Raw genomic sequence first — 25,256 nt, forward strand, 5'->3', positions numbered from 1 at the left:
CATTCAAATACTCCCTTGCATATTATAATCTATGTAGCAGGTATTAAGGCCTTCTTTCTGACATGCTAGTTTTCTAGATACAGGTTTTTCTTTTGTATGAAAGAACACTAAATCACTCAAGGTCCCCCATGTGCATCCTTATATGTCAGGGCTGCACAACTTCAGCCCTCCTGCAGACGTTGAACTACAACTTCCACCATCCCCTGCCACAATAGTCAATAGCTGTAGTCCAAAACTAGTCAGAGAGCCAATGTTATACAGCCCTGTAATATATAAACAGGTTTACCACTTAATCAGCAGATCATGAGAACTAAGCCCACAGCCTTAAGGCCCAGGAAATGAGTTCCAACCACCTATCAGTAGTACAGTAGTCTCCAGCTTGCTTCATTGCAAGGCAACTGTAGCCTTTGGCTGGAACAGTGAGAGATGTGTTTTCAAGTAGTTTGACCTTCACGGTCGCTTGACACTTGTGCGGTCATCTCACCAACAGCTCCCAAGTGCTCTTGACAAAAGTCAAATTCTGGACTCATCTGAATGCTTCTGCAATAGGCACAAGTTTCTAAGCACAGACTTTGTACCAGGGATCACTAGCTCAGTTTACATTTCTTCTGTTCCCAGCAGTTTACTTATTACATTGGTTACAAAGGATAAGCTGACCAACATCTGCTGCAGCCGTTCAGCTTTCTTGGCTCACAAAGACAGACATGAAATGGAGCATTGGTACTCACCGTGAAGGCTTCTTCTGGCTGCTGTTGTAGAGGACAACTCCCTGGGTTATCATCCCATGCTCGCTCCAAGGCAGAACATATGCAAATAGAAAGCCATAAAAGCAGCCGGATGGTAACCCCTCCCAGTTCTTGTAGTCAGCCAAGCTTCGAACTGAAGGAAACCTCAATAACACATATATATGAGTAGAAAAGGCCAGTAAACGGAAACAGGTAAACAAACAGGTAAATAAAAAGGTAAAAAACAGCAGGAAGATAGAGAACCATCCCCCCAGGAGTCTGGGACCGCATAGGGAGGGTCGAGTTGTCCTCTACAACAGCAGCCAGAAGAAGCCTTCACGGTGAGTACCAATGCTCCATTCTCGGCTGCTGTGTGAGGACAACTCCCTGGGGGCATACCAAAGCCAGGTGACCCAGGGTGGGGGTCCCAGGCTACTGAGGGGGAAGGACGTGTTACAGAACCCTTCTGCCAAAGGCAGCCTGAGCGGAGTGCATAGTGTCCATCTTGTAGTGCCTGGTGAAGGTGGACGGGGACACCCACATGGCCGCTCTGCAGATCTCCTCCCACGGGGCATTGGTGGAGAACGCTGCTGAAGTGGAGGCTGCTCTAGTTGAATGCGCTGTGATTCGCGTGGGTGGAGGCAAGTGTTGGGTCTCGTATGCCAAGGAGATGCAGGCTCTGATCCAACGACCGATGACAGCTGAGGAGACCTTTTGGCCCATGGAGGCCGGTAGGAAGGAGACAAATAAGGAGTCCGTCGTCCTGAAGGAGGCGGTTCTTTTAAGGTAGGTCTTCAAGCAGCGGCGAACGTCCAACTTATGCCACTCCTTTTCCCTGGGGTGGACAGGCTTGGGACAGAAGGAGGGCAGGACCAGGTTTTGAGACCTGTGAAACATGGAAGAACTGAAGGGTCCGGGATTAAGGTTACTGAATCAGCCGAGAATATACAGAACCTGGGATTGCAGGACAGCGAGGCTAATTCTGAGATCCTTCTGGCCGAGGTGACGGCCACCAGGAAGGCCAACTTCAGGGAGAGGAAGTGTAAGGAAATGGACTTAATCGGCTCAAATGGAAGCTTGTGAAGGACCCGCTAGACTTTGTGGAGGTCCCACGTATGGAACCTATGTACTACAGGAGGGGATGTTAGCGATGCTCCATGAAGGAAATGCTTTAGGTGGGCGTGGGACAAGAGAGGCTTGCCCTTGAATGGTAGCAGGAGAGGAGCCAAGGCCAAAGCGTGCTGCTTGACGGTATTGGCCTTAAGGCCCTTGTCGAGGCTGTCCTGTAGGAATTGTAGCAGTTCAGGTAGGGAACATGCCCTCGGAGTCAGGTGCCTGTTTCTGTACCATCTGAGGAAAACTCTCCAAGTGCACTGGTATATGCGGTGAGTGGAGGAGCGTATGGAGGCCATCAGGGTGTCTAGAACACTCTGGGAGTAACCGAAGCTCCCTAGCAGCTCCCGTTCAAGTGCCAGGCGGCAAGCTGGAACCAGGCGGGATCCGGATGGAGTACTGGGCCCTGCGAGAGCAGGTCTGCGGAGACGGGAAGAAGAACTGGAGGCCCAGTTGCAAGGTTCAGGATCTCTGGGAACCAAGGCCTGCGGGGCCAATGAGGGGCCACTAGAATCACCCTGGCTCCCAGGAGCCAAATGCACCTGAGAAGTCTGGCCAGAAGCGGAACTGGTGGGAAGGCGTAGAGGAGGGTCCTTGGCCAGGGAGCCGTCATGGCGTCTGTCTGTTCCGCCTGTGGGCACTGGAACCGACTGAAGAACTGTGGAAGCTGGGTGTTGCTGGGAGTGGCAAACAAATCGACTTGAGGGGCTCCCAGTCTTCTGGACAGGAATAAGAAGGCTCTGTGGCTCAGGGCCCATTCAGCTGGGTGGATGTCTTGCCGGCTCAGCCAGTCCGCTTGTACGTTCAGTTTTCCCTTCAGGTGGACTGCTGATAGGGAGGACAGGTGAGATTCGGCACACTGAAGAAGCAGAACTGCCTCCTGATGAAGGGAGCGAGACCTGGTGCCGTCTTGCTGGTTGACGTGTGCCTTTGCCATCACGTTGTCGGTCTGGACCAGGACATCCTTGCCCCTCAGCACAGGTAGGAAGGCTTGAAGGGCCAAGCGAATTGCACGAAGCTCCATCCAATTAATGCTGTGGCCTGACTCCTCAGGGGACCACTTGCCCTGAGCTGACTGAGAAAGGCAGTGAGCTCCCCATCCCCGAAAGCTCATGTCTGTGGTGATGAGAATCCGAGGGGGGGTCCAGAAAGGGTTTGCCGGCCTCTAGGTTTCTCTTGCAGATCCACCAGCGGAGCGAAGAGCGCACTTCTGGAGACAACTGAACCCTCCTGGACGACTTGGAGGCAATGTCCTCCTGGAAGGGGAGGAGGAACCACTGGAGGCAACGAAGATGGAACCTTGCCCAGGGGACAGAGTCAATGGAGGAAACCAGTAGACCCAATAACTTCGATGCCGTGCACCAAATCTCGAGTCTGCGTTCCTCTGGAAGAAACAATTGGTCCCTTTGGGTGTCCAGGACTACTTCTAAGTGCTGGAGTCTGAACGTGGGAGACAGGTGGCTCTTGGCGTGGTTGACCTGGAAACCATAGGACGTTAGGGCCTCTAGGGTGATCTGGACGTCCCGTTCTGCTTGGTCTCACGACAGTACGATCAAATCGTCCAAATACGCAAAGAGGCGGACCTTTTGGAGGTGGATGTAGGCTACTAGAGGGGCCAGCACCTTTGTGAATGCCCTTGGGGCCGAGGAAAGGCCGAATGGAAGGGCTCGATACTGATAATGTGCTCCCCTGTAATAGAATCTGAGGAGATGATGGGATAGAGGGTGAATAGGAACGTGCAGATAGGCCTCTGTCAGATCCACTGATGCCATCAGGTCCCCGTGTTGTAGGCCCTCCGCGATGGAGCGGAGAGTCTCCATACGGAACCTGCACTTGTGTACCCACCGGTTTAAGGATTTTAGATCGAGGACTGCCCTGTAGGTGCCGTCCTGCTTGGGCACGGTGAATAAGATTGAATAAAGCCCTTGACGGCGCTCTTGACGGCGCGGTTCTATGGCTGCGATGGCTAACAGGTGGTCTATGGCCTGTTGAAGGATTCTGTGTCTTTTGATGGATCGAGATGTTGGAGTGGGAAGAAACCTGTCTAGCAGGTGGCCTGACAACTCTATTAAATATCTCTCTAAAACTGTTTTCAGGACCCTTTTGTCTGTGGTGGACGCCTCCCAGGCATGGTAAAAGTGGGAGAGGCGACCTCCTATCCTTAAAGAGTCACTGTGCTTGACGTGGCTTAAACTGCTGGCCCGGCTGGGCTCTCGAATTGGACTTGGTGGGGAAGTTTCCCTTTGGCCAATTGGGGCGTCTAAACCTGTTGTCTCGCACGCGGGGGCAAAAAGAGGGGTGAAAGGAACGAAATTGGTGCTGTTGAGGCTGACCCCTACGAAAAGAGCGCTGGTCGTCCCTCCTGGCTGTGCTGGGAAGGGTCATCTTTCTATCCTTGGATTCAATGAGAATGTCCTTAAGGGCTTCATCCCCCAAAAGCTTAGGGCTTCATCCCCAAAAAGCTTAGTGGCCGAGAAGGGGACTGCCGTCAAGTTGGCTTTTGATGATGCATCAACCTGCCAGTGGCGGAGCCAAAGGGTTTGCCTAGCAATAACATTAGTAGCTGTAGCCCGGGCCCCGAAACGTACCACATCCAGGGTGGTGTCAGCAATGTAGGCTTCTGCCTTCTGGAGCTTTAGGGCAATCTGGCGGGACCTGGCTGGACCTGGGGGAGGAGATTGAAGCAACTCATCGGTCCAGAGCAGTGCTGCCCGAGAAATTATAGAGGCAGCTATGGAGTCTCTGATAGAAAGAGAGATACAATCGTTATTTCTCTTTAACTGCACTTCGATTCTCTTTTCGGCAGGGTCCTTCAGCGTCAACTCTCCATCTCGTGGCAGGACCGCACGAGAGGTCAGGGCTGCGACATGAGCATCTACCAGAGGTGTTTGGAGTTGTGCAGCTGCTGAGGGGATGAACGCGTAGTGCTTGTTAGCTAAGGAAGAGACCTTCTTCTGGACCGCTGGTGCTTGCCACTCCTGCTGGAGAACCTCCGAGAAGGTATTTGGCCAGGGATACAGGATCTCTAGTGAAGAATGTGTAGGTAATACCAGAGATTCCTTGGAGGGAATAGCCCCAGATTGCAATCCCTCAATAGTGAGACCGAGGGTGCGCATGGCCTTAACAAACAACATTGAAAAATCATAAGATGGAAAAAGGCGCTTGAACTGAGGGGTGGTCAGATTCCTCCATCCCCGTCTGTCCATCAGACCACTCCCCTTCTTCCCTGGAATCGTCCCCCAAGTCTGCCAGATCAGGGAAAACCCCCCCTGTAGGGGCTGTCCCAGCTTGGCCCGAGGGGGAATGAGGGGGAGCAGGGACCCTCCCTAGGTGGGTAGGAGACTCTGGACACGAGTCTTCCGAATAGTGGATTAGAGCAGAACATGTGGCAGCGGGTCTGGGATCCCTACGCCCCTTCTGCTGCCCCTTGCGGCCCTTCCGCCTCTTTCTGTGGGATTTCCCATGCGGGGCAGAGTCAGAATCAGAAGAGGAGGAGGAGGAGGGGGGAGAGGGAGATCGCCTCCTTCGCTTGCGGCCCCTCTTCCCCCCCTTGCGCTGATGCAGGGCTTGCGAGAGCACATCGCTGATCCAGCTTTTCCAGCTCTCCGGCATCTCTGTCCCTGGGGCTGCAGAGGAGGTGGAAGGGGGAGGGGCCGCTCCCTGGTCTCCTGCCCGAAGCCGCTATTGGTACGAGCAGAGAGGGGGAATCCAATGGCGAGGCCTGAATTGGAGCCATGGAGAGGGGCTGCCTGCCCTCGGGGGCACCCGTTCCAGTCGATCCGCTAGGGGACTGCCGCCCAAACTCACCCTCCTCGGTCTGTGCGATGCCCTCCTCCTCTCCCGAGGAACCGGTGGCCTCTGGGGATCTGACCACCGAGAAAAGCTCAAGCATTTGGGCTCTCCTGTGCTGCCGCTGGGACCTCGTGTGGTCTGCCTCGTCGAGGGCCGAGTCAAAATGGCGCCCTTCGCTCTGCACGCCCGCTCACGCGGCGGCGGCGGCATGCTGGTCTTTCTTTGAGGTGCCTGCCGCTGCAGAGGGGGGCGGTGCTGCCGAGGTGCCCTTGCCCGGGGGGGACGCGGTGGTCCTGGGCGCAGCTGTGGTGGGTCTAGCGGCGGCCGTGCTCACAGCGGGGCAGTCCGCCTTTGCCGTTTGGGCCCTCTGCCTCTCCATGCGTGGTCGGAGGCCTTGAAGGCACGGCTGCTCCATGGCAGAAGGGGAAGAGGAAGAGAAAGGTCTGGGCAGCAAGCGGAGGAAACCAGCGGGGTGAAGCAGGGAGAGAGGCTTGGAAAGGAGCCTCTGTAAAAGAAAATGCCTTTTCTTTTTTTGAAGAAGGGTAGAGGAGGGGGGCAGTCTAGGAGCCAAACAAGGAGGAAAGAGGCTGAAGCGGAGGAAGGAGCAAGGTAAAAAACTTATCTGAGGAGGAACGAAGCAAGGCTGAGTATCCTTTCCTGGAGCGTTAGCAGTAGCAGGACAAAAAGAACTGGGTGGGGTTACCATCCGGCTCCTTTTATGGCTTTCTAATTTGCATACATCCTGCCCTGGAGCAAGCATGGGATGATAACCCAGGGAGTTGTCCTCACACAGCAGCCGAGAAGCTTAGCTAAAGAGATGCAAGGATGTCTTTCTTTCTTTCTAAATTTATATACTGCCTTTCATTAAAACAATCCCAAGGCGGTTTACAGCAAAATTTAAAGACAAGATTGTAAAAAAGACACACAATTATAATATTAGGCTAAAAATATAAAACAAATCTGATTAAAAATGTAAAACACAAGCATAAAAGCAATACAGAGAACAAAGAGCAGCAGCAGAGACAATCATAAAAGCCTGGGTTAAAAGCCACAATTTAACATGCTTTCTAAAAGCTGTGATGGAGACCGAGGAGCGAATAGCCACCAGGAGAGCATTCCAGAGTCTGGGGGCAGCAACAGAGAAGGCCCTGTCCCGCGTGCACCACAACTGAGCCTCCCTCATTGTCAGCACCCGGAGCAGAGCCCCCTCGGATGACCTCGTCAAGCGGGCAGCAACCCTTGGGAGCAGGCGGTCCCTCAGGTATCCTGGCCCCAAACCATGAAGGGCTTTAAAGGTCAAAACCAGCACCTTGAATTGGACCCAGAAACAAACTGGTAGCCATTGCAGCTCTTTCAAAATGGGTGTGATTTGCTCCCACCGGGAAGCTCCAGATAAAACCCTAGCGGCCGCATTTTGCACTAGGTGCAGTTTCCAGATATTCTTCAAGGGCAGCCCCATGTAGAGCGCATTACAGTAATCCAGCCGTGACATGACTAAGGCATATCTTTGACAGCACCTTAACCAGATCCCTTTTTATCCAGGGAGGGAAGCTTTCGGTTAGTCAGCTTCAGATTTAGCTGCTGCTGAATATGCAAACACACAACCTCTTGCCACAGCGCAGAGCTCCACAGTGCAAAAAGCATTCTTGAGCTTATCTGGGTACACTCAGAGGTCTGACCCTGGACTGATGCCAAGCAGTAACCAGACCTCCCAGTGAACTGCTTACTCCCAACACCATTGTGGCAAACTAGTTAAGACCAGGGATACTTGGACTTGAGTCCCCAAATGGGAATGGCAGCCCAACAACATCTGGGGACCCAAGCACACCTGGTTTTAACTCAGGGCTGCTCAACTTCAGCCCTCCTGCAGATGTTGGCCTACAACTCCCATAACCCCTGGCTACTGACCACTGTGGCTGGAAATTATCGAAGTTGTAGCCCCAAAACAGCTGGGGGCCTAAACTGAGCATGCCTGTTTTTAGAGAGAGGGGAGCTGGTCTGGTGGTAGCAAGCATGACTTGTCCCCTTAGCTAAGCAGGGTCTGCCCTGGTTGCATATGAATGGGAGACTTGATGTGTGAGCACTGGAAGATATTCCCCTTACGGAATGGAAACGCTCTGGGAAGAGCAAAAGGTTCCAAGTTCCTTCTCTGGCATCTCCAAGATAGGGCTGAGACACTCCTGCCTGCAACCTTGGAGAAGCCGCTGCCAGTCTGTGAAAACAATACTGAGCTAGATGGACCAACAGTCTGACTCAGTATATGGCAGCAACAAGTCATGCTTGCTACCACCAGACCAGCTCTCCTCTCCACTATCATAAAGGCACAATAATACAGAAGAGTGTCTGGATTGATATGAGCAGTGCTCCCTCTAAGGCATGTGAAGATGCTCACAAGTTTTTGGATGTCCGCTCAGTTAGTTTTATATCCTGCTCAGGTTGAATCAGGAAAGCCCCATTCTAAATGCACATGCGCACACCCTGCCTTGATACTGCTGCCCAGGACAAAGCTTATTTTCCACACACACAGAAAAAAATTAGAGAAAACTCTAGATAACAAGGTGGAAGTCAAGGTGACCTCCTTCGGTTTCAATTTCTGAACTTGAAGGAAGGGGGAAAGGCAGCAGTCGCCTTCGAGTCTCATCTTAAACCAAAGTTTTTTTGAGATTTAAGTCAGTATTAGTCGTACCTGCCAGTCAATTAAAAAAAAACACCATTTCCTTTGCCAGTGCAGTTCAACAAAAATGTCTACATTTGGAAGCTATACTTGCGCGATATCCGAGGGAACAGAAGCCACGTTTACCTTAAAGAAAGCAAACCACTTGTAGTTGTTTAACACAACTTCAAAGCCTTGGTTGTAAATGATGGTGAAGAAGCCAAAGTTCCCTTGCTCGTCATGAGCAATGTCAAGCTTCTGAAGGTGCACAACGATTTTTCTCTCCACAGGACCTGAAGATGAGAGGCACAAGCATCAATGCAGCTGCAACAAACACTGGACAAAGTGCATGCATGCATGCGCGCGCGCGCACACACACACACACACTTCAGTTCAGGATTTTTAAAAAGCTTTCTAGATTCCTTTATTCACCTCAAAGGGTCATTGCCTAATATGCAAGAAACTTAATATCCCATTTTTTCCTCCAAACAGCTCAGGGGGAGGTTACAATGATCCCTCCTCCATTCCATTTTTGTCTTCATGACAACCTTGTGAGGTAGGTTAGGATGAGATATTGTGATTGACCCAAAGTTATCCAGGAAACTTCTTTGCTGAGGAGGGATTTGAACTCCAATCCTTGTCTGATATTCTAACCTTTGTGAATGTGGCTGCAGTGGAATTCCCACCCCTACTCCTTTCAAAAGGGCAATCATATCTATTTCTGAAAGAACTGGAAATGTTATGATCCTTATGGATACATAACCAAAACTGGAGCACCTGTGAGTGAGCGGGATATACTGACAGACTTGAGGTACACCTGGACATATGCTGGTTTCACAAAAAACTGGGGGGGGGGGTGGACCCAAAGAGGCAGGGAAGAAAATCCCCTTAACTGCCTTAAAGTAACTCAATGGAATGGAATGTCTGCAGACCAGAGGGCAGTTAACAGACAAGGTGGGAGGAGCTAATCAACTGATTAGAGGCAAGGGGAGAAGAAGGGCTTGAACAGAAAGAGCATGAAATTTCTCAGCCTGAAGAATACTCCCTCAAGATAGAGATTTCTGAGAGGAAATGGCGTCTAGCCAGTGTGGTGTAGTGGTTAGAGTGCTGGACCAGGACCGAGGAGATCCGAGTTCAAATCCCCATTCAGCCATGATACTAGCTGGGTGACTCTGGGCCAGTCACTTCTCTCTCAGCCTAACCTACTTCACAGGGTTGTTGTGAAAGAGAAACTCAAGTATGTAGTACAGTGCTCTGGGCTCCTTGGAGGAAGAGCGGGATATAAATGTAATAATAATAATAATAATAATAATTTAGTGTTCTCACCAGTCATTTCACCCCTTTGTGTCTGAGGAAGCAGCTTGACATATTTATTCTCTTGGTGTGGGGGAAATAGGTAGGCATGTGTGCTCTCCTGAGGAACGGCGTACACTGTATAGTGTACAAGTTGTACACAATATGTAGATCATTGTGCGTGCACATGCATACACATACACCCCTCACAACATTCATCCCCCCTCACCCACTCCAGGGATATACTGCAACATTTTGTTATGAGTCCTAAATATTATATATTGAATCATGTGATGGAACATTATTTTGTTTTTAACTAGCTTCAAGAGAACTCGGGGCCCCAAGGTATTTCTACTAATAGTCGCTCTATGAATACATAAATATTACTCTTCAACAAAAGTTCTCAGACTGGCTTGCACAGAAAAATAAGATGGTTTGCTATCCTCAGAGGGCTCACAACCTAAACAGGAAGACACCAGCAATAACCACTGAAGAGATGCTGCGCTAGAGTTGGATAGGGACCATTCCTCTCCCCGTGCTCAACAGAAGAGAATCACCAGTTTAAAATGTGTGGTTTGAAATGTCTAACTTTGCAAGCTGAGCAAAGCGGCTTTGCCTCTTTGCTCAGCAAGCAAAGTTAGACATTTCAAACCACACATTTTTTAACACACACACACATTGCTGAATACCATCACGTGAGGTTCTCGAGGAAGGGAAATTCCATTGTTTTCTCTTTGTGGCTTAATCCTCTGATCTTGTGATCATTAGTAAATCAGAGACTTTCCAGTGTAGGTGACATCTGAAGGGGAAAAAGAACTGCAGTGCTGCAAATCAAACTGCCAGGCGCCTCCCTAAGTTGTCCTCCTCCATTTTGCTTTTATATACTTCCTCCTTTGCAGTTCAGTCTGGACAGCACTGTCCTTATTCTGACAAAAGGCCACAGAGCATGGTCAGAGGGCACACAACACAGCCACCTTGAAGAAGCTGTTGCCAACAACAGCTTCTGAGCTAGATGGACCAATGATTGGACTCTGTATAAGGCAGTTTCCTGTATCACTATGGGGGCTAACAAAAACCCAACCTATGCAAACAAGAGAATGCAGATTTGGGGGACACATGGCAACACATAGACCCCCACAGCTCTTCTGCATTGCCTGCTTAACCACCACAGAAACAGTGTTCTCTCTAATTTTTTCATCTGTGTGCAGAATGAGTTTTGTTCTAGGCAGGAGTATCAAGGCAGTGTGTGTGCACAGGCATTCAAATTGGGGCCTTCCAGATTCAACCTGAGCGGGATCTAAAATTTAGCTGAGTGGACATCAAAAAATGAGTGAGCGCGCACACATGCACACTGCCCAGAAACCTAGAACATGTTCACAGGGAAGTTTCTTGGAGGCCCTGACTTCATGCAGGTTGCATGCCACACCCATGTGGATTAGGGTTGCCAGCTTTCGCTCTGGCTGGGCTCCTGCACTTTCAACTGCTGCCTGTCAGATGGAATTTAGCCTGTGAAGTTTTCCTGGCAGTGATGTAGCAGAAAAAACTTTGCCTGCTAGCTTTCTTGTTTATCACTCATCTGTCAAGGAGTCCTATCAAGAAAAAAGTTGCTAACTCTAGAGCTGAATTATCCCTCCACATGATAGATGGTGGAAGAAGCAGGATCAACCAGTCCATGGAGCCTAGGCAAAGGAAACATGCAGACTGACATCTACACCCCCACCCATTTTTATCCCTTGCACTGCTAGTCAGGCTGTAAGCAAAGCCACGTTTCAGCACTCAAGACATGATACAAATTACAGTACCTCTTGGCATGTGGGAGTGCCATTTCTCCTGGCACTAGAAAGCCACTGTCTGCCCATGAACCCAGCATTAGCAGCCAGGCTCCCTCTTACAGCTGGTGTTAGCAAGAAGAGTGCCTGGGCCTTTGTCCAGAGACTCCTGGGGAGTCTACCATCTTATCCATCAGTGCAGATATCTGGACTAGGAGCATCCCTGCAGCAAGCTGTGCATACGCAGTGCTAAGAGAAGCACTCCGTATAATCTCAGAAACATGATTTCCTTGGGTTTGTGGGCCCCAAGGCAAAATATATGATCAGGCCTGCCCCACTGATAGCCTCTTGTTGCCAGAACTTGGAGACAGTTGCTTTAGACAATGTGGTTTGTGAAAACTCTTTGTGAATTTTGACATATGAAGGAAGTTATCCCAGAACAAGATAGGACTACACAGCATAAATGCCCACCAGCTGCAGCTCGGCATTCAAATCAGGTATTCTGCCCAGCCTGCAGAATACTTAGAATGGATGTATATAATATGCAGATTAAACCACTGTTCTTTACATGGAGTGAGTGAGGCTAACAATCATGAGGAGCCTCTATGGTCAGAGGCAGTCTACCTTTCAACCAGGAGAAGACCTTCACAGCCTGCTTATGGTCTTTCCAGAGGCACTTGGCTAGTGATCAGAAGCTTGGACATTCAATTGACTTTGAAATGCTCAAGTAAAGCAATTATTGTGAGCTTAAACAGAGGAGCAAATTCAGTTTAAAGCCTTTCAAATGCCATTTGATTTCAACAGGAAAGATTTTACTATGTATCCAATCAATGCGACTTCCAGTGCAACCCGATTCACCAATCCTTGCCACAGATTTCAAAGGGATGTAGTCCTACCAAAGTGTTCACAGGATTGCACTGTTAGAATTCAGTTACTTTGGAGCTGGATTTTCCCCACTGTCTTTATTATCCAGACAGTGTTAATATGATCTGCCTTCTCTCCAGATTAAACCCACACAAACAGATTAACTCTCACGTTACATTTTGAAAGTGAAACTAAAGGCCGAGACGTAGAAGCCATTTTTTTGTATTATTATTTTTTAAAATATTTTTAAAAGCGAGCTTGCCCGAAGTGTCACCATTGGCTTTTGTTGTTCAAGATGTACTCGTTGTCGAACCACAGAAGGAAGTAGGGAAAGAAAGAGAACGGACTGCAAGACGCAAGAGCGAAACAGGCAAGCAGCCCAAAGCTGGGGGGGAAAAGCGCCCTGGCCGCCGACTTACCCACATCAGAGCAGTTAATGTTCCGGTTGGGCAATCCGTAGCCTTTCCCCACCTGGAAGACCCAGGTGCCCACCAGATCTTCAAAGGTGCAGTTGGCCGGCGTGTCGGCCAAGCACAGCTGGGGCTGGAAGAGCAGAAGCAAGAAAGGGGAAAGGCTCAGCAGCAGCAGCACGCAGCGCCCCATGGCTCCACGCCGGTGCGAAACGAAAGCGCAAGGTCGGAGCTAAGACGCAGCTGCCTCGCCTTCCCTTCCCGCCTGGCTTAAGTCTGCCCCCGGGCCCGGAACGACGGCGGGGCTGTGGGAGGCCCGCCCCCGAGCGAGTCACATGTGGAAGGGGAGCGGGGTTCTTCCTCCCCGCCCGCACAATCGGAGAGCGAGGAGGTGGCGGTGCGTCCTCTTGTTGCTTCTCTCTTTCCATCTGTCCTGGAGGGCAGGGTTGCTTTCCGCACTAATCCCACTCTTGTTCTTTACTCGGAAGGAAAACCGTTGGTTTCGAGGGTTTCTTCGCACACAGGACTGCTAGCTCGCCTCTCCTCCGGTATGGAGGTCGGAGGTGCGTTCACATAGGAAGCTGCCCTATGCTGAGTCAGACCCTTGGTCTGTCTAGCTCAGTATTGTCTTCACAGACTGGCAGCGGCTTCTCCAAGGTTGCAGGGAGGACTCTCTCTCTCTGCATATACTTTATAACCCTGTAGGTTACCAAAGCCTTGTGTGTAAATCTTTGTAGATATATGATGTACAAACAACCACTTTGTATATATTTGTGCTTTGGTAATGTACTGTATGCTTTGGTAGTTTGTTGGTTCAATTAAAAAAAATCTTTTTCTTTTTCTTTTTTAAATTGTATCTTGGAGAAGCCAGAGAGGGGACTTGGAACCATCTGCTCTCCCCAGAGCAGCTCCATTCTCGGAGGGGAATATCTTGCAGTGCTCCCACTTCTGGTCTCCCATTCATATGTAACCAGGGCAGACCCTGCTTAGCTAAGGGGACAAGTCATGCTTGCTACCACAAGCCCAGCTATTGGAGGTCCTTCCCTGTGAGTTATTGGGGAGCACTCCAGACACAATTTGGGTTTTTCACTGCGCCTTAGAGTGCAGCCTGACTTGTATGTCGGGTTAATCATCATCATCATCCACTTTTAGCATCAGGTTTTGGGGATCACTTTGAGTTCACAGTAAAACCTCTCAGAAAACTTGTGGTAAACTCTGGAGACTCTTCCTCCCCATGTTTTAAATATTTTGTTTATTTTTTAATGTGTGTTAACTGTATGCTGGTTTTTTTTGGTTTGGTTTTTTGAGCTGCCCAGAAAACATTTGGTATGGGTTGGCTATCTATTTAGCAACTCAGGGTAGATCCCCTGGTGCACGTGAGAGGAGAGGCGTTACAGATAGTGCTGTTACCCAGAATCTCCTTTGGAAGAGAGTTTGTGCGTTCACACACCAGCCAAACTTACCCTGAAGTCCCTTTGAGGTCCTTGGAGGCACTCCACACACAAATCGGGCTTTTGTCTTCCAAATTCTAGCTTATCTGGATGTATTTGAGTGCTGGACTAGGACCGAGGAGACCCGAGTTCAAATCCCCTTTCAGCCATGATACTTGCTGGGTGACTCGGCCATTCACCTCTCTCTCAGCCTAACCTACTTAAGTATGTAGTATACCACTCTGGGCTCCTTGGAGGAAGAGTGGGATATTATTTTATTTTATTTTTAATGGGCCTTCTCCATTGCGGAGGGACTTTGGAATGTGCTCCCTGTTGAAATAAGAGCTTCCCCATCTCTGGCAACTTTTAAAAAAGCACTGAAGACACATTTATTCACCCAGGCTTTTAATTAGTTTTATAGTTTTAAATAATCTTAATACTGGATTTTAAATCTTTTTAATCTTTTAAGTGATTTTAATTGTTAATTGATTTAATGTTTTAAATTATTTTAATTGTAAACCGCCCAGAGACACAAGTTTTGGGAGGTATAGAAATATTTTAAATAAATAAAATAAGAGGGATGTTCTCTTTAGAAATGTAGTTGGCTCTTTAGGAAGCTTCCCCCCCCCCCTTGGCTAGAAGGAAAACACGGAGACATGCAATGTGAACTTGCACCAAAACAAAACCTGAGAATAGAGGTGAAGGGCTGCTTCCCCCCCCAACCCCCCCACTTCTGTTCCAGAAATCTAATATGTGGGACACAGCTTGCCCACCCATAAATGCACTTTGTCCCTTCTCTGCCCCACCCTCATTTTTTCTAGTGCCTCCACTGTCCTGGGCATAGTTCCAATCACTACAATGTATGCGTGCAATGGGAGCCTGACCATGTTTACTCTAAAGGAGTCCCACTGAAGTCAATGGGTCTTGCTCTGCAGAAAGCGAGTTTAGAGTTGCATCTCACAGTGTTAACCAGTCTGGAATTATTACTGCATGCTCCCTGGTCCAGTATGTGCCAAAAACTTGGCCTTAGCCATTGTGGCTGGGGATGATGGGAATTGTAGTCAATCAATGTAGTCAGCAACATCTGGGGGCTCAAGTTTGAGAACCTCTGTAACAAGTAACAAGTTTGGACTATGAGGGGTAGGCAACCTTGGCTCCAACTCTTGCTGAACTCTGATCACCCACAGCTGCAATAAATTGTATGCATGCATCAGGTCCTCTCCAGATTAAGGATCATTCCCCAACTCTGATGTTGCCAGACAGTGGTAGGATCCTTTTATGTTGCTCTGATCAGTAAAATACACTGAATCTTTTCCAGCTTTTGAATCACCACCACCCCACTAACCCACCCAGAAGCCACAGAGCATATTTGCCCATTTCCAAGGGCTTCCCCGCCAAATCTCACCGGAATGAAGGACCCTTTTTCTGAAACGGACCTGTTCACAAAATGCAGCCCCTAGTGTTAGTTTAGGTTTGCATCCATACAATCCAATGTTAGGCATCTTTATGCAGAAGTAAGTCTAGCTGTAGCCAGTGGGGCTTGCTGCCAGGGAAATGTGCAATCGGTTGTGGCGCAAGGAACACTTTCAACATCTCAGTTACAGAGCTGACACAGAATGGCTATATCTGTTACAAAACGTGCAGAGCTAATGCCAGGGAAATTGTTGCTAGCTGCAAGGACTGACAGAATGGATGGGTGCATTTCCTTTATGCCAGGGGTTATCAAACACGGGTCCCCAGGAGTTGCTGGACCACAGCTTCCACCATCCCCAGCTTTGGGCCATTGAGGCTGGGGATGATGAGCGCCAGATTCAAGAACCCCCGTTATATGTAATTCACACCCAGACCTGTCTCACAAGTTCAGGCTTCTAAAGCCCCTCCTCTCCTTCTCTGTGAGAACTGCACAAACCCACACAGCCTGCTGCAGACCTACCATAAGGCAAGCTTAGGCATTCACCACAAGCACTGGATTTAGTGGTGTGCTCAAAACCAGAAAACCTAGTTTGGTTTGAGTCGAACCGGACTTGAGCCGAACTGGACCCAGTCCGGTTTTGTGCACGTCAAGCATCGTTAATTGGATTTCTGAGATGCTAAGATGCCCCTGATGCCTCTGCCACCTAACCTGCCAACCCCGTGCACTGTTGGAGATGAACTTCCAGTGCATCGGCGTTTTGCACCAACTGTCCTAATGGCCACTAGGGGCACTGGGAGTAGAGACGGTGAGTAAGGGTCTCCCTATCCGTCCCTGCTCTATGACCCCTGAACTGATTCTGCAGCACTTCCTGTGCTGAGTCACAATCCTTCCTTTCCTCCTAGGGAGCAGATGGAAACATATCTCTCTCTCTCCTTACCTATCCATTATGTAGTCCTTTAGATTAGATATAGGTCTTTCCTATCTAAGTGTATTTTAACCAATAAATGTTTAGTGTTTAGTCATACAAGGATCTCCATGTGTTTTCTCTAAATAGCTGCAACATCCAAACCATCTTCTGCTACCTACTCTGTAACTGGAGTGTGTGCTCATTCCTTAGTGATCTGCTGTTTTACCTATTGTGGGTAAAAACAACCTCTAACATGCACATCTAGGTAGAAGTAAATTGCATTGAACTCAGTGGGGCGTTCTTCTGAGAAAACATGCATAGGATCAAGCCCCACATGGCCTTTCTTGTATTCTGTATCATTCCACCATAACAGCCCTAACAGCTACACACATAAATATGACTGGCTTCAATTCTCACACCCACATTAGTCCATGAGCCAGCCCCCGCCAAATTGGCCATTTTGGTACCATCACAGTACTGATCATACTATCATACTGATTTTGGGCAGTGTGTCTAAAGACAGAAGATAGGCTTACAGCTTTTCCTGTGTTATCATGCTACTTTATTCCTACCCAAAAAAACAATTGGGGTAAAATTGCAGTCATTTTTTGCACAGAGGAAAGGGTTAGGGTCAGGGCTATGGTAGGGTTAGGGTAGCAACAAACAAACTGTTATACTCTCTAGGGATGTGCACGAAGATCCTCGGCGCTGGCGGGGGTAGCACTTTAAGGGCGGGGGAGGGTGTACTCACCCCTCCCGCCACATTTCCCCCGCTGGTGCGCTGTCGGTTTTAAGCCCCTCAGGGCGGCAGTGTTCCTCCCTGCTGCCCCGTCTCTACCATTGGCCGGAAGTGGCCGGAAGTCGCGAGTGCGCGTGTGCCCATTGTGTGCGCGCGTGCCCCTCTGCCGTGCACACGCACGACGGGCGCACGCACACTCGCCACTTCCGGCCGATGGCAGAAATGGGGCGGCAGGGAGGAATGCTGCCGCCCCGAGGGGCTTAAAACCGACAGCGCACCGGCGGGGGAAATGCGGCGGGAAGGGTGAGTACACCCTTCCCCGCCCTTAAAGCACTACCCCTGCCGGCGCCGAAACACCAAAACGGTCCCAAATCCAAAACGTTTCGGAGGCCTTTACAATGGCCTCTGAAATATTTCGGGCACATGCCTAATACTCTCTCCATGGTGTAACCATTGGGGGACATTCCTACCAATTTCCATTTCCATTCCTTTGGTAACACTGACTAAATTTTCTAGTAGCTTTTGTGTTTTTAAAACCTTTCAATGCTTAAAGGGGGGGGACTCCCTTGCAAATTTGGCCACTGCAGGCTCGATGGTTAGGATAATAAAAGCATAACACACCAAAAGCTGTGAGTCTTACAGTGCTTTCACCTCTTTTCCACCCCTAGGAATGTACCTAAGAATGGCGCAGCTGGATCAGGCCCAAGGCCCATCTAGTCCAGCATCCTGTCTCTCACAGTGGCCCACCAGATGCCTCTGGGAAGCCTATGGGCAGGAGGTGAGGGCATGCCTTCTCTCCTGCTGTTGCTCCCCTGGCACTGGAATTTATTGCCTCTGAGGCTGGAGGTGGCCCATAGACACCAGCCTAGTAGCTGTTGAAAGACCTGTCCTCCATGAATTTGTCTAAGCCCCTTTTAAAGCCATCCAAGCTGGTGGCTCTCACCACATCTTGTGACATGTAGACCTTGTCAAAAATCATGATGAGCATTTATCCCTGCAGATGTTGCTGAGCACCCCAGCTGGCTCATGTACTATCTATCTATCTATTTCTCTAAGGCATACCCATCACTAATCCCATGCGTGGCAGCTCTCACGAGAGTTTGCAAGCAAGCTGCTGGCAGCGGGAGAGGAAAGCGGCAGCACCAGAAAAGCCTGCGGGCAAGTGGGGGGAAAGAAGACAGCGGCTGGGTGGGCAGGGGACGAAAACAGTGTCAGCGGGTGGGCGGGGGAGAAAATGGTGGCAGGTGGGCGGAAGAAGGTGGTGGCGGGCGGTTGGGCGAAGAAAACAGTGGCGGGCAGACAATAAAAGTGGTAGCGGCAGGGGGAGAACTAGAGTTGCAGATGCTCTGCGCCCAGCCCAGCTAGTATCATATACTCCTTAACAGCCTAAATCCAGATGGCTCAGCTTTTGCTTGTACTGCCAATAAATATCTCCCTACTGCCAACAGACACACACATTTTGCATAACTTTGATGGAACGCAGAGCTTTCTCATAAATTTGCTGATTGCCGAAGGCTGGAGAGTAATAATGTGAGGGGAATGCCGATTGGAAATTTAGCATTTTCAGCTAGAACAAAACAGCCCAACAAAAGGAAACTGATTGAAATTAAAACTGGTGTGCAAATTTCATTACCCCCCAAACTGCTTGAAGTACGGCTTGCATACAGAGGAACTGGGGAGGGGGAGAACCTTCACAGATACAACTATGCACTGTGTTCTAGCAGGCAACAACATGCAGTGTAAATACACACATTACTGACAGATGGCAGGGACTCACACTGAAGTGAGATGTGGTTATTAAGGTTTCACAGTTTGCACGATCACCTTGCTCATTTCCAATCAGGGGAAATTGCATCTTCATTAACAGGCTTGTGCAACTGATTTTTGTTTAATATCTCTCAGTTAATTACTGTAGGTCAGCGTGGCAGCCCCTTTCAGGACTGACAAGCAGAAGAAGCATATTTGATGTAAATATTAGAATATGGCCCATGAGGGATGCCAAGAGGGATGGAAAGAATCTCTGTGCACTTATGGTCTCTGCTAGGGATGTGCATGAAATGGAGTTTGCGTTTCATTTTGAGCTTGAAACAATGCAAAACAGCAAAAACATTTTGCTGAAACAGCAATCGAACTGACTGTTTTGTCAAAATAACTCAAAATGTTTCGATTGTTTCAGCCATAGATAACAATGGGGAAACATGAAACACCACATTGTTCCCCATGGGTAGCTCCTAGGGACAGCAAAGTGGGTTGATTGGTATGGTGCTACCTACCACCCAACCCACAAAGAAATGGGCGAGCGGGTGATTTTTAACAATTTTTTTACCTTTCCCCATAGGATCTCATATGGGTTTGGGGAAAAGGTTAAAAATTGGTTTAAAATTGCCTGCTTGCCCTTTTTTTGTGGGTTGGGTGGTAGGTAGCACCTATCATGCCCTATCACACAACCCACTTTTAGTAGTGTGTGAGCTTGAATCCAGAATGGAGTCAAGCTGGCCCAGTCCAGCTTTGGACTTGGCCGAAACAGGTCCAATCCACTTCAGCCATCAAATCAGGCTGAACCAGTTTGCAGGCCGGCTCAGGTATACTTGTAAAGGGGAATCCTAGAGGATTGCCCTTTACAAGAAAGGAGGCAACCCTAAACGTAATGATGAAGGCGCAGGTAGGGGCAGGGGTTGAGAGAAGAAGCAGCCTCTGTAGGCATCCGTACCTTTAGCAGAGGTGGTGAAGAAGCAGTGGGGACTCCTCCCGAGTAAAACATGCCTGCCGGCCTCCCAAATGACAACCTGGGCTGGCTGCAGCCTGGATCAGGCCTCTGTATGTGCGTGCGTGGGTCAAGAAAATGAAATGCGCTCCATTTTCCAATGGAATGTGCGTGGGTCAAGATTGTGGAATGCGCTCCCTGCTGAGATACGATCCTCCCCATCTCTGACAATTTTCAAAAAACACCTGAAAACCCATCTTTTCGCCCAAGCTTTCTCAGCTTCCTAAATTTTTTGGGTTTTAATCTCTGGTTTATTTTTAAATTGTTACATTGTTTTTAAGGTTTTTGTATATGTTTTTAACTGGTTTTATGCTATTGTTAACCGCCCCGAGACGGAAGTTTGGGGCGGTGTACAAATATGATAAATAAATAAATGATAAAAATAAATAAGAAAATGACAGCTGGCCAGGGCTGTCATCTGGGAGACCAGCGGGGGGCTTGTCCGCAGCCCTCCACCGCCTGTGCCACTCCTTCGGTAAGTCCCAAATTGTGCAAACCTGTTCTTCAGTGAGGAATTTTTCCCCATGGAGTTTTTGTGGTGCAAGTTGAACAGCATCCTAAATGGACTAAATTACCAGATAGTGGGGCCTGTTAAAGGCAGGGCTGGGGTGTGTGTGGAAATGAGTCACAGGCATGACTCTTTCACACTGTGAGGGTGTGCACAAAACTGGGTTGCCCGGTTTGGTTCAAGTCCAGACTGGACTCGAACCGGACCGGGCATGTTTGTTTTTGTGCACCTGACCCCTCCCCGCCGGTTTGGTTTGGATTTGCCAGGTTCATGTTAAAACAATTCTTTTTAAAAGAAAAATAACTCCGTGGGGCTTCTCTGAGGCCGCGGGTGTGTGTGTCTCTGGAGGTTCCCCCTTTCCTCGCCGGCCTCCGTTACTGTCCAAATTACCCAGTTCAGGTGGTCTTCAGCCCATTCCGGGCCTTCCCTCTATGTTGGTAGCCATTTTGGAGGCAGGGTAGTGCTAGGAAAAAGGGTCAGAAAAATCAGGTCCAAGGCCTTTCTAGTCCAGCATCCTCTTTCCCACAGTGGCCCACCAGATGCCTCTGAGAAGCCCACAGGCAAGAGCTGAGGGCATGCCCTCCCTCCTGCTGTTGCTCCCCTGCAACTGTTATTTAGAAACGTCTTGCCTCTGAGGATGGAGATGGCCTCTAGCCCTCAGACTAGCCGCCTTTAGGAACATAGGAAGCTGCCATATACTGAGTCAGACCATTGGTCTATCTAGCTCACTATTGTCTTCACAGACTGGCAGCAGCTTCTCCAAGGTTGCAAGCAAGAATCTCTCTCAGCCCTATCTTGGAGATGCTGTCGGGGAGGGAACTTGAAACCTTCTGCTCTTCCCAGAGCAGCTCCATCACCTGAGGGGGATTATCTTACAGTGCTCACACTTTGGGTCTCTCTTTCATATGCAACCAGGGTGGACCCTGCTTAGCTAAGGGGACAGGTCATGCTTGCTAACACAAGACCAGCTCTCTTCTCCTCTCCTTTGATTGTCCTCCATTAATTTATCTAAGCCCTTTTTAAAGCCCTCCAGGCTGATGGCTGTCACCACCAGCCTGGTGGCAGAGAATTCCATAGGTTAATTATGCATTGGTTTAAAAAGTACTTCCTTTTGTCTGTCCTAAATTTCTTCGCAATCTGTTTCATATGATGACTCCTGGTTCTAGTGTTACGCGAGAGGGAGAAAAAAAATTCTCTTTGCTCTCTCTCCACACCGTGCATAATTTTATAGGCCTCTATCACTGCAGTCAACAGCATCTAGGAGTCCTTGTTACAGAGAACACTGTGGCCAAGTAGGTTTGCCAGTTTAGTTTGTTTTTACTAACCTTGTTCTTTTGCCTTCATCAGTAATTTGACACTCAGAACCGTAGCAAATGAAGCTTTACCTGGCATGGAAATAATCCATTGGAAAAGCCTGACCTGCTAGCTTTCTGTGTGCCTGGCTGGCCATAAAGGCACAGGGCTGAGGGTGAGGTGGGGTGGGGTAGGGGACCACTTGTCAGCATCAGGCCAGTGGACCATAGGGTAGAAGATACTGATAAGGAAAGCATTGACAAAATGGTGGTATTGATTTTTTAAAAAAATAGCTTGACTTTTCTTCAAGGGAGATCTGGTCGAAGGGAGGAGCATGAATTGTCCCCTTTGCTAAGCAGGGTCTGCCCTGGTTTTCATTTGGTTGGGAGAGTGCATATGTGAACACTGTAAGATATTCCCCTTAGGGGCTGGGCTTGCTCTGGGAAGAGCACCTGCCTGCTTGCATGCAGAAAGTTCCAAGTTCCCTCCTTGGCATCTTCAAGATAGGGCTAAGAGAGGCTCCTGTCTGTAACCATGGAGAAGCCACTGCCAGTCTGTGTAGACAGTACTGAGCTAGATGGACCAATGGTCTGACTCGGTATATGGCAGCGTCCTACAGGGGCATAGCTAGGGGAGATGGGGCCCATGTTTACCCCTCCTACCACCGGCCCCTCAGAGTGAGGGAGTTAATGAAGAAAATAGGGAGGGGTGGAGCTGGGGGCGGGCCCTCAGGAGCTGGAGGGTCCGGGTTCTTTGAACCCTCACGCTCAATTATAGCTACACCCCTGGCTTCCTATGTCCCTGTGACTTGGCCTAAGGACTCATGCTTTAAAGAGAGTGGCCTTCTAGCTTTTGGCCCTTGTCAGCACACAGTGAGCCGGGTCTCACGATCTGTGAGACCCGGTTTCATTTGGTGAGCGGGAAGAGCGGGCTAAGCCTCCTCACGAGCGGGGAGGGAGCCCTGGGCGGCCGGATTGGCCGCCCACACGATGCCCGGCACCGAGACGGAGCCGGCTGGGGTGCTCGGGGGCTGCGTGGCCCCCGGAAGCCCCAGTATGCCCTGTGCGAGCGCACAGGGCATACTGGGGAGACCCCCGAGCCGGGAGGCTGCTTTTAAGCCTTCCCAGCCGGGGGTCTACTCGTGAGTAGCCGCACCACGGCTACTCATGAGCAGTTAGCCCAGGTTTGCAGAGTGCTCGCTCCACAAACGCGGGCTAAGAGGTGGGCTACAGGAGCAGGTTAGCCGCTCCGGAACTACCGGGCCCGGTGGTTCTAACGATCACAAAAATCGGGCTAGGATTTTCCTAGCCTGATTTTTGTGATTGTAAGAATAGCCCCAGTAACTGGTGGCCACAACCTGTCCCAAGCACCGATGTCTCAACACTTATGGTTAAGTAATCACTGCTTGAGAAGTATAGGCCTTGCTACACAGTGTTTCAGGACAGGGATTTCCACAGAATAAGACAGGAAGCTGCAGTGGTTACACAGGTAAACAAGAGGTATTTATGCCTCAACAGATGTAAATCACTAACTGAGCTCTCGTGGATCATGGGGAGAGCCAATTAGGAGTTCACTAGGAATGAGGAACCCGGACCAGAACCAATCACCAAACACATAAACAAGCTGCACCATATTGGGATAAGGGTTCCTATGAGGGAAAGGGGTATCAAAGCAGAAGGACAATTTGGGTAATGGTCACCGGGGAGTTATTCGCACTTGGCTTCAGGGTCAATGTTGAGCGAAGCCACTTCAAAGTACCCGCGGCATTGAGGGAAGCAGCCCCTCCGCTCTGCTCTCAGTTTTCTTTTGAAACAAATCCACATGGCATGCTCCGTGTTTTCCTTCTAGCCAATGTTGGCGGGAGGGGGGGAGCTCCTGCAGAGATAGATCTGCATTTTTGAAGAGAGCATGCCTCTTATCATGCTAATGAATCTATGTCAGAGCCTCTCCCATTTGCTCTGGCCTTTTTAAAGAAAAAGTAGCTTAAAACCAGCATTTAAAAAACCTGGACATACGTCGAGATAAGCTAGAATTTGCACCACAAAGTGTGTGGGGTGGATCCAAGAATCTCGAAGGAACTTCAAGGTAAGTTTGGCTGGTGTGTGAACGCACACACTCTCTTCTGAAGGGGATTCGGGGCAGAAGCCCTTTGTGTAAAGCCTCCAGCTCTTCTTAAGAGACCTGGATGTCTTCCTTAGGACTGAGCTCCTTCGGCTAGCTTTTAAAGCAGTTGTATTTCCTCTGCAGATTTCTGTAACTCAAATCCATTGTTGAGAAAAATAAACTTTATGTGTGTTTGCATCTTGGTGATGTTTCTGACTGTTTTGCTTGTGGGTCAAATGGGCAAACAGATCTGGAGAAACGAATACTTAGTCTCGCTGTCCCTATGCTGTGGCAGCGGCTATGCCTCAGTAGATGAGAGCCAAATGTATAGTTTTCATTCATTTTAATTCCAACAATAGGAAACAAAGCACACAGGAGCCCTGTTCAGACATTGAGTGTGCACAGGTAGGGACCTGTATACAGGTACGGATCTGTACATGGGTACAGTTGGTCCTAGATGCTGCTACAAGAGGCTTCTCTGTTGCTGTACTCTGTATGACTGAATTCTTAACTGAATGTAGTAGTATTTGTTTGTATGTACATCTGAACAATGATTGCAATAAAGCTATTCATTCATTCATTCATTCATAGTTGGAGCTCTACACAGGTAACCATCCCCTAAGGGGAATATCTCACAGTACTCACACATATAGTCTCCCATTCAAATGCAAACTAGGATGGACCCTGCTTAGCAAATGAAACAATTCATGCTTGCTACCACAAGACCAGCTCTCCAGTCTTAAAGGGGATGATCACTATGTGCCATTTTTCTCGTTCCTGCATGACAGAAAGGCACCTGATGAGACTTCTGTCATCTATAGTACATAGCCATTAAAACAGGGGTTCTCACCTAATGGTGCGGCGGGGAAGCAACCTGCCCAGAGAGCAGGAGGCTGTTGGTCCAAATCCCCACTGGTATGTTTCCCAGAATATGGGAAACTCCTATATCGGGCAGCAGAGATACAGGAAGGTGCTGAAAGACATCATCTCAGACTGTGTGGGAGAAGGCAATGGTAAACCACTCCTGTACTCTACCAAAGAAAACCACAGGGCTCTATGGGTGCCAGGAGTCGACAACGACTTGATGGCATAACCTTTCCTTTCCCCCGCCCCACCTTGGGTCCCCAGATAGCCATTAATAGGCATGAATGCAAGGGTTCTTTTGAGTCCTCAGGTGTTGAAGGCCACTGTGTGAAATAGGATGCTGGACTGGATGGGCCTTGGGCTTGATCCAGCAGGGCTGTTATGTTTTTGGACTACAACTCCTGTCACAATGGCCTTTGTGGGCAGGGATGATGGGAACTGTAGTCCAACAACATCTAGAGACCCAAGGTTGGGAACTTCTGCATTAAAGGTAGCTGGTTTTTGTCCCTTGCCTTCAGTCATCTGAATAAGGAACCACCTCATAATGTTTTGTTAGGAGGATAGGATGGTCAGTGTTCCCTCTAACAGGGATTCCCAGATGTTGTTGACTATAAT

The 25,256-nt window shown here is 49.2% G+C and overlaps 1 protein-coding gene across 1 annotated transcript in view; it reads right to left on the minus strand.

The window, feature by feature from the left end:
• The window catches only part of CTSC (cathepsin C), a 52,553-nt gene extending 39,630 nt beyond the window's left edge, over window positions 1–12,923 (minus strand). The window contains exons 1-2 of the mRNA XM_053312577.1: window positions 12,629–12,923; window positions 8,431–8,576 (exon numbers count right to left, since the gene is read on the minus strand). Coding sequence (XP_053168552.1) covers window positions 8,431–8,576; window positions 12,629–12,812 — 330 coding nt within the window. The 5' untranslated portion in view covers window positions 12,813–12,923. The remainder of the gene's footprint in view (window positions 1–8,430; window positions 8,577–12,628) is intronic.
• Window positions 12,924–25,256: the final 12,333 nt, after the last annotated feature.

Source organism: Hemicordylus capensis, chromosome 3 (genome assembly GCF_027244095.1).
Source record: "Hemicordylus capensis ecotype Gifberg chromosome 3, rHemCap1.1.pri, whole genome shotgun sequence".
Taxonomy (NCBI): domain Eukaryota; kingdom Metazoa; phylum Chordata; class Lepidosauria; order Squamata; family Cordylidae; genus Hemicordylus; species Hemicordylus capensis.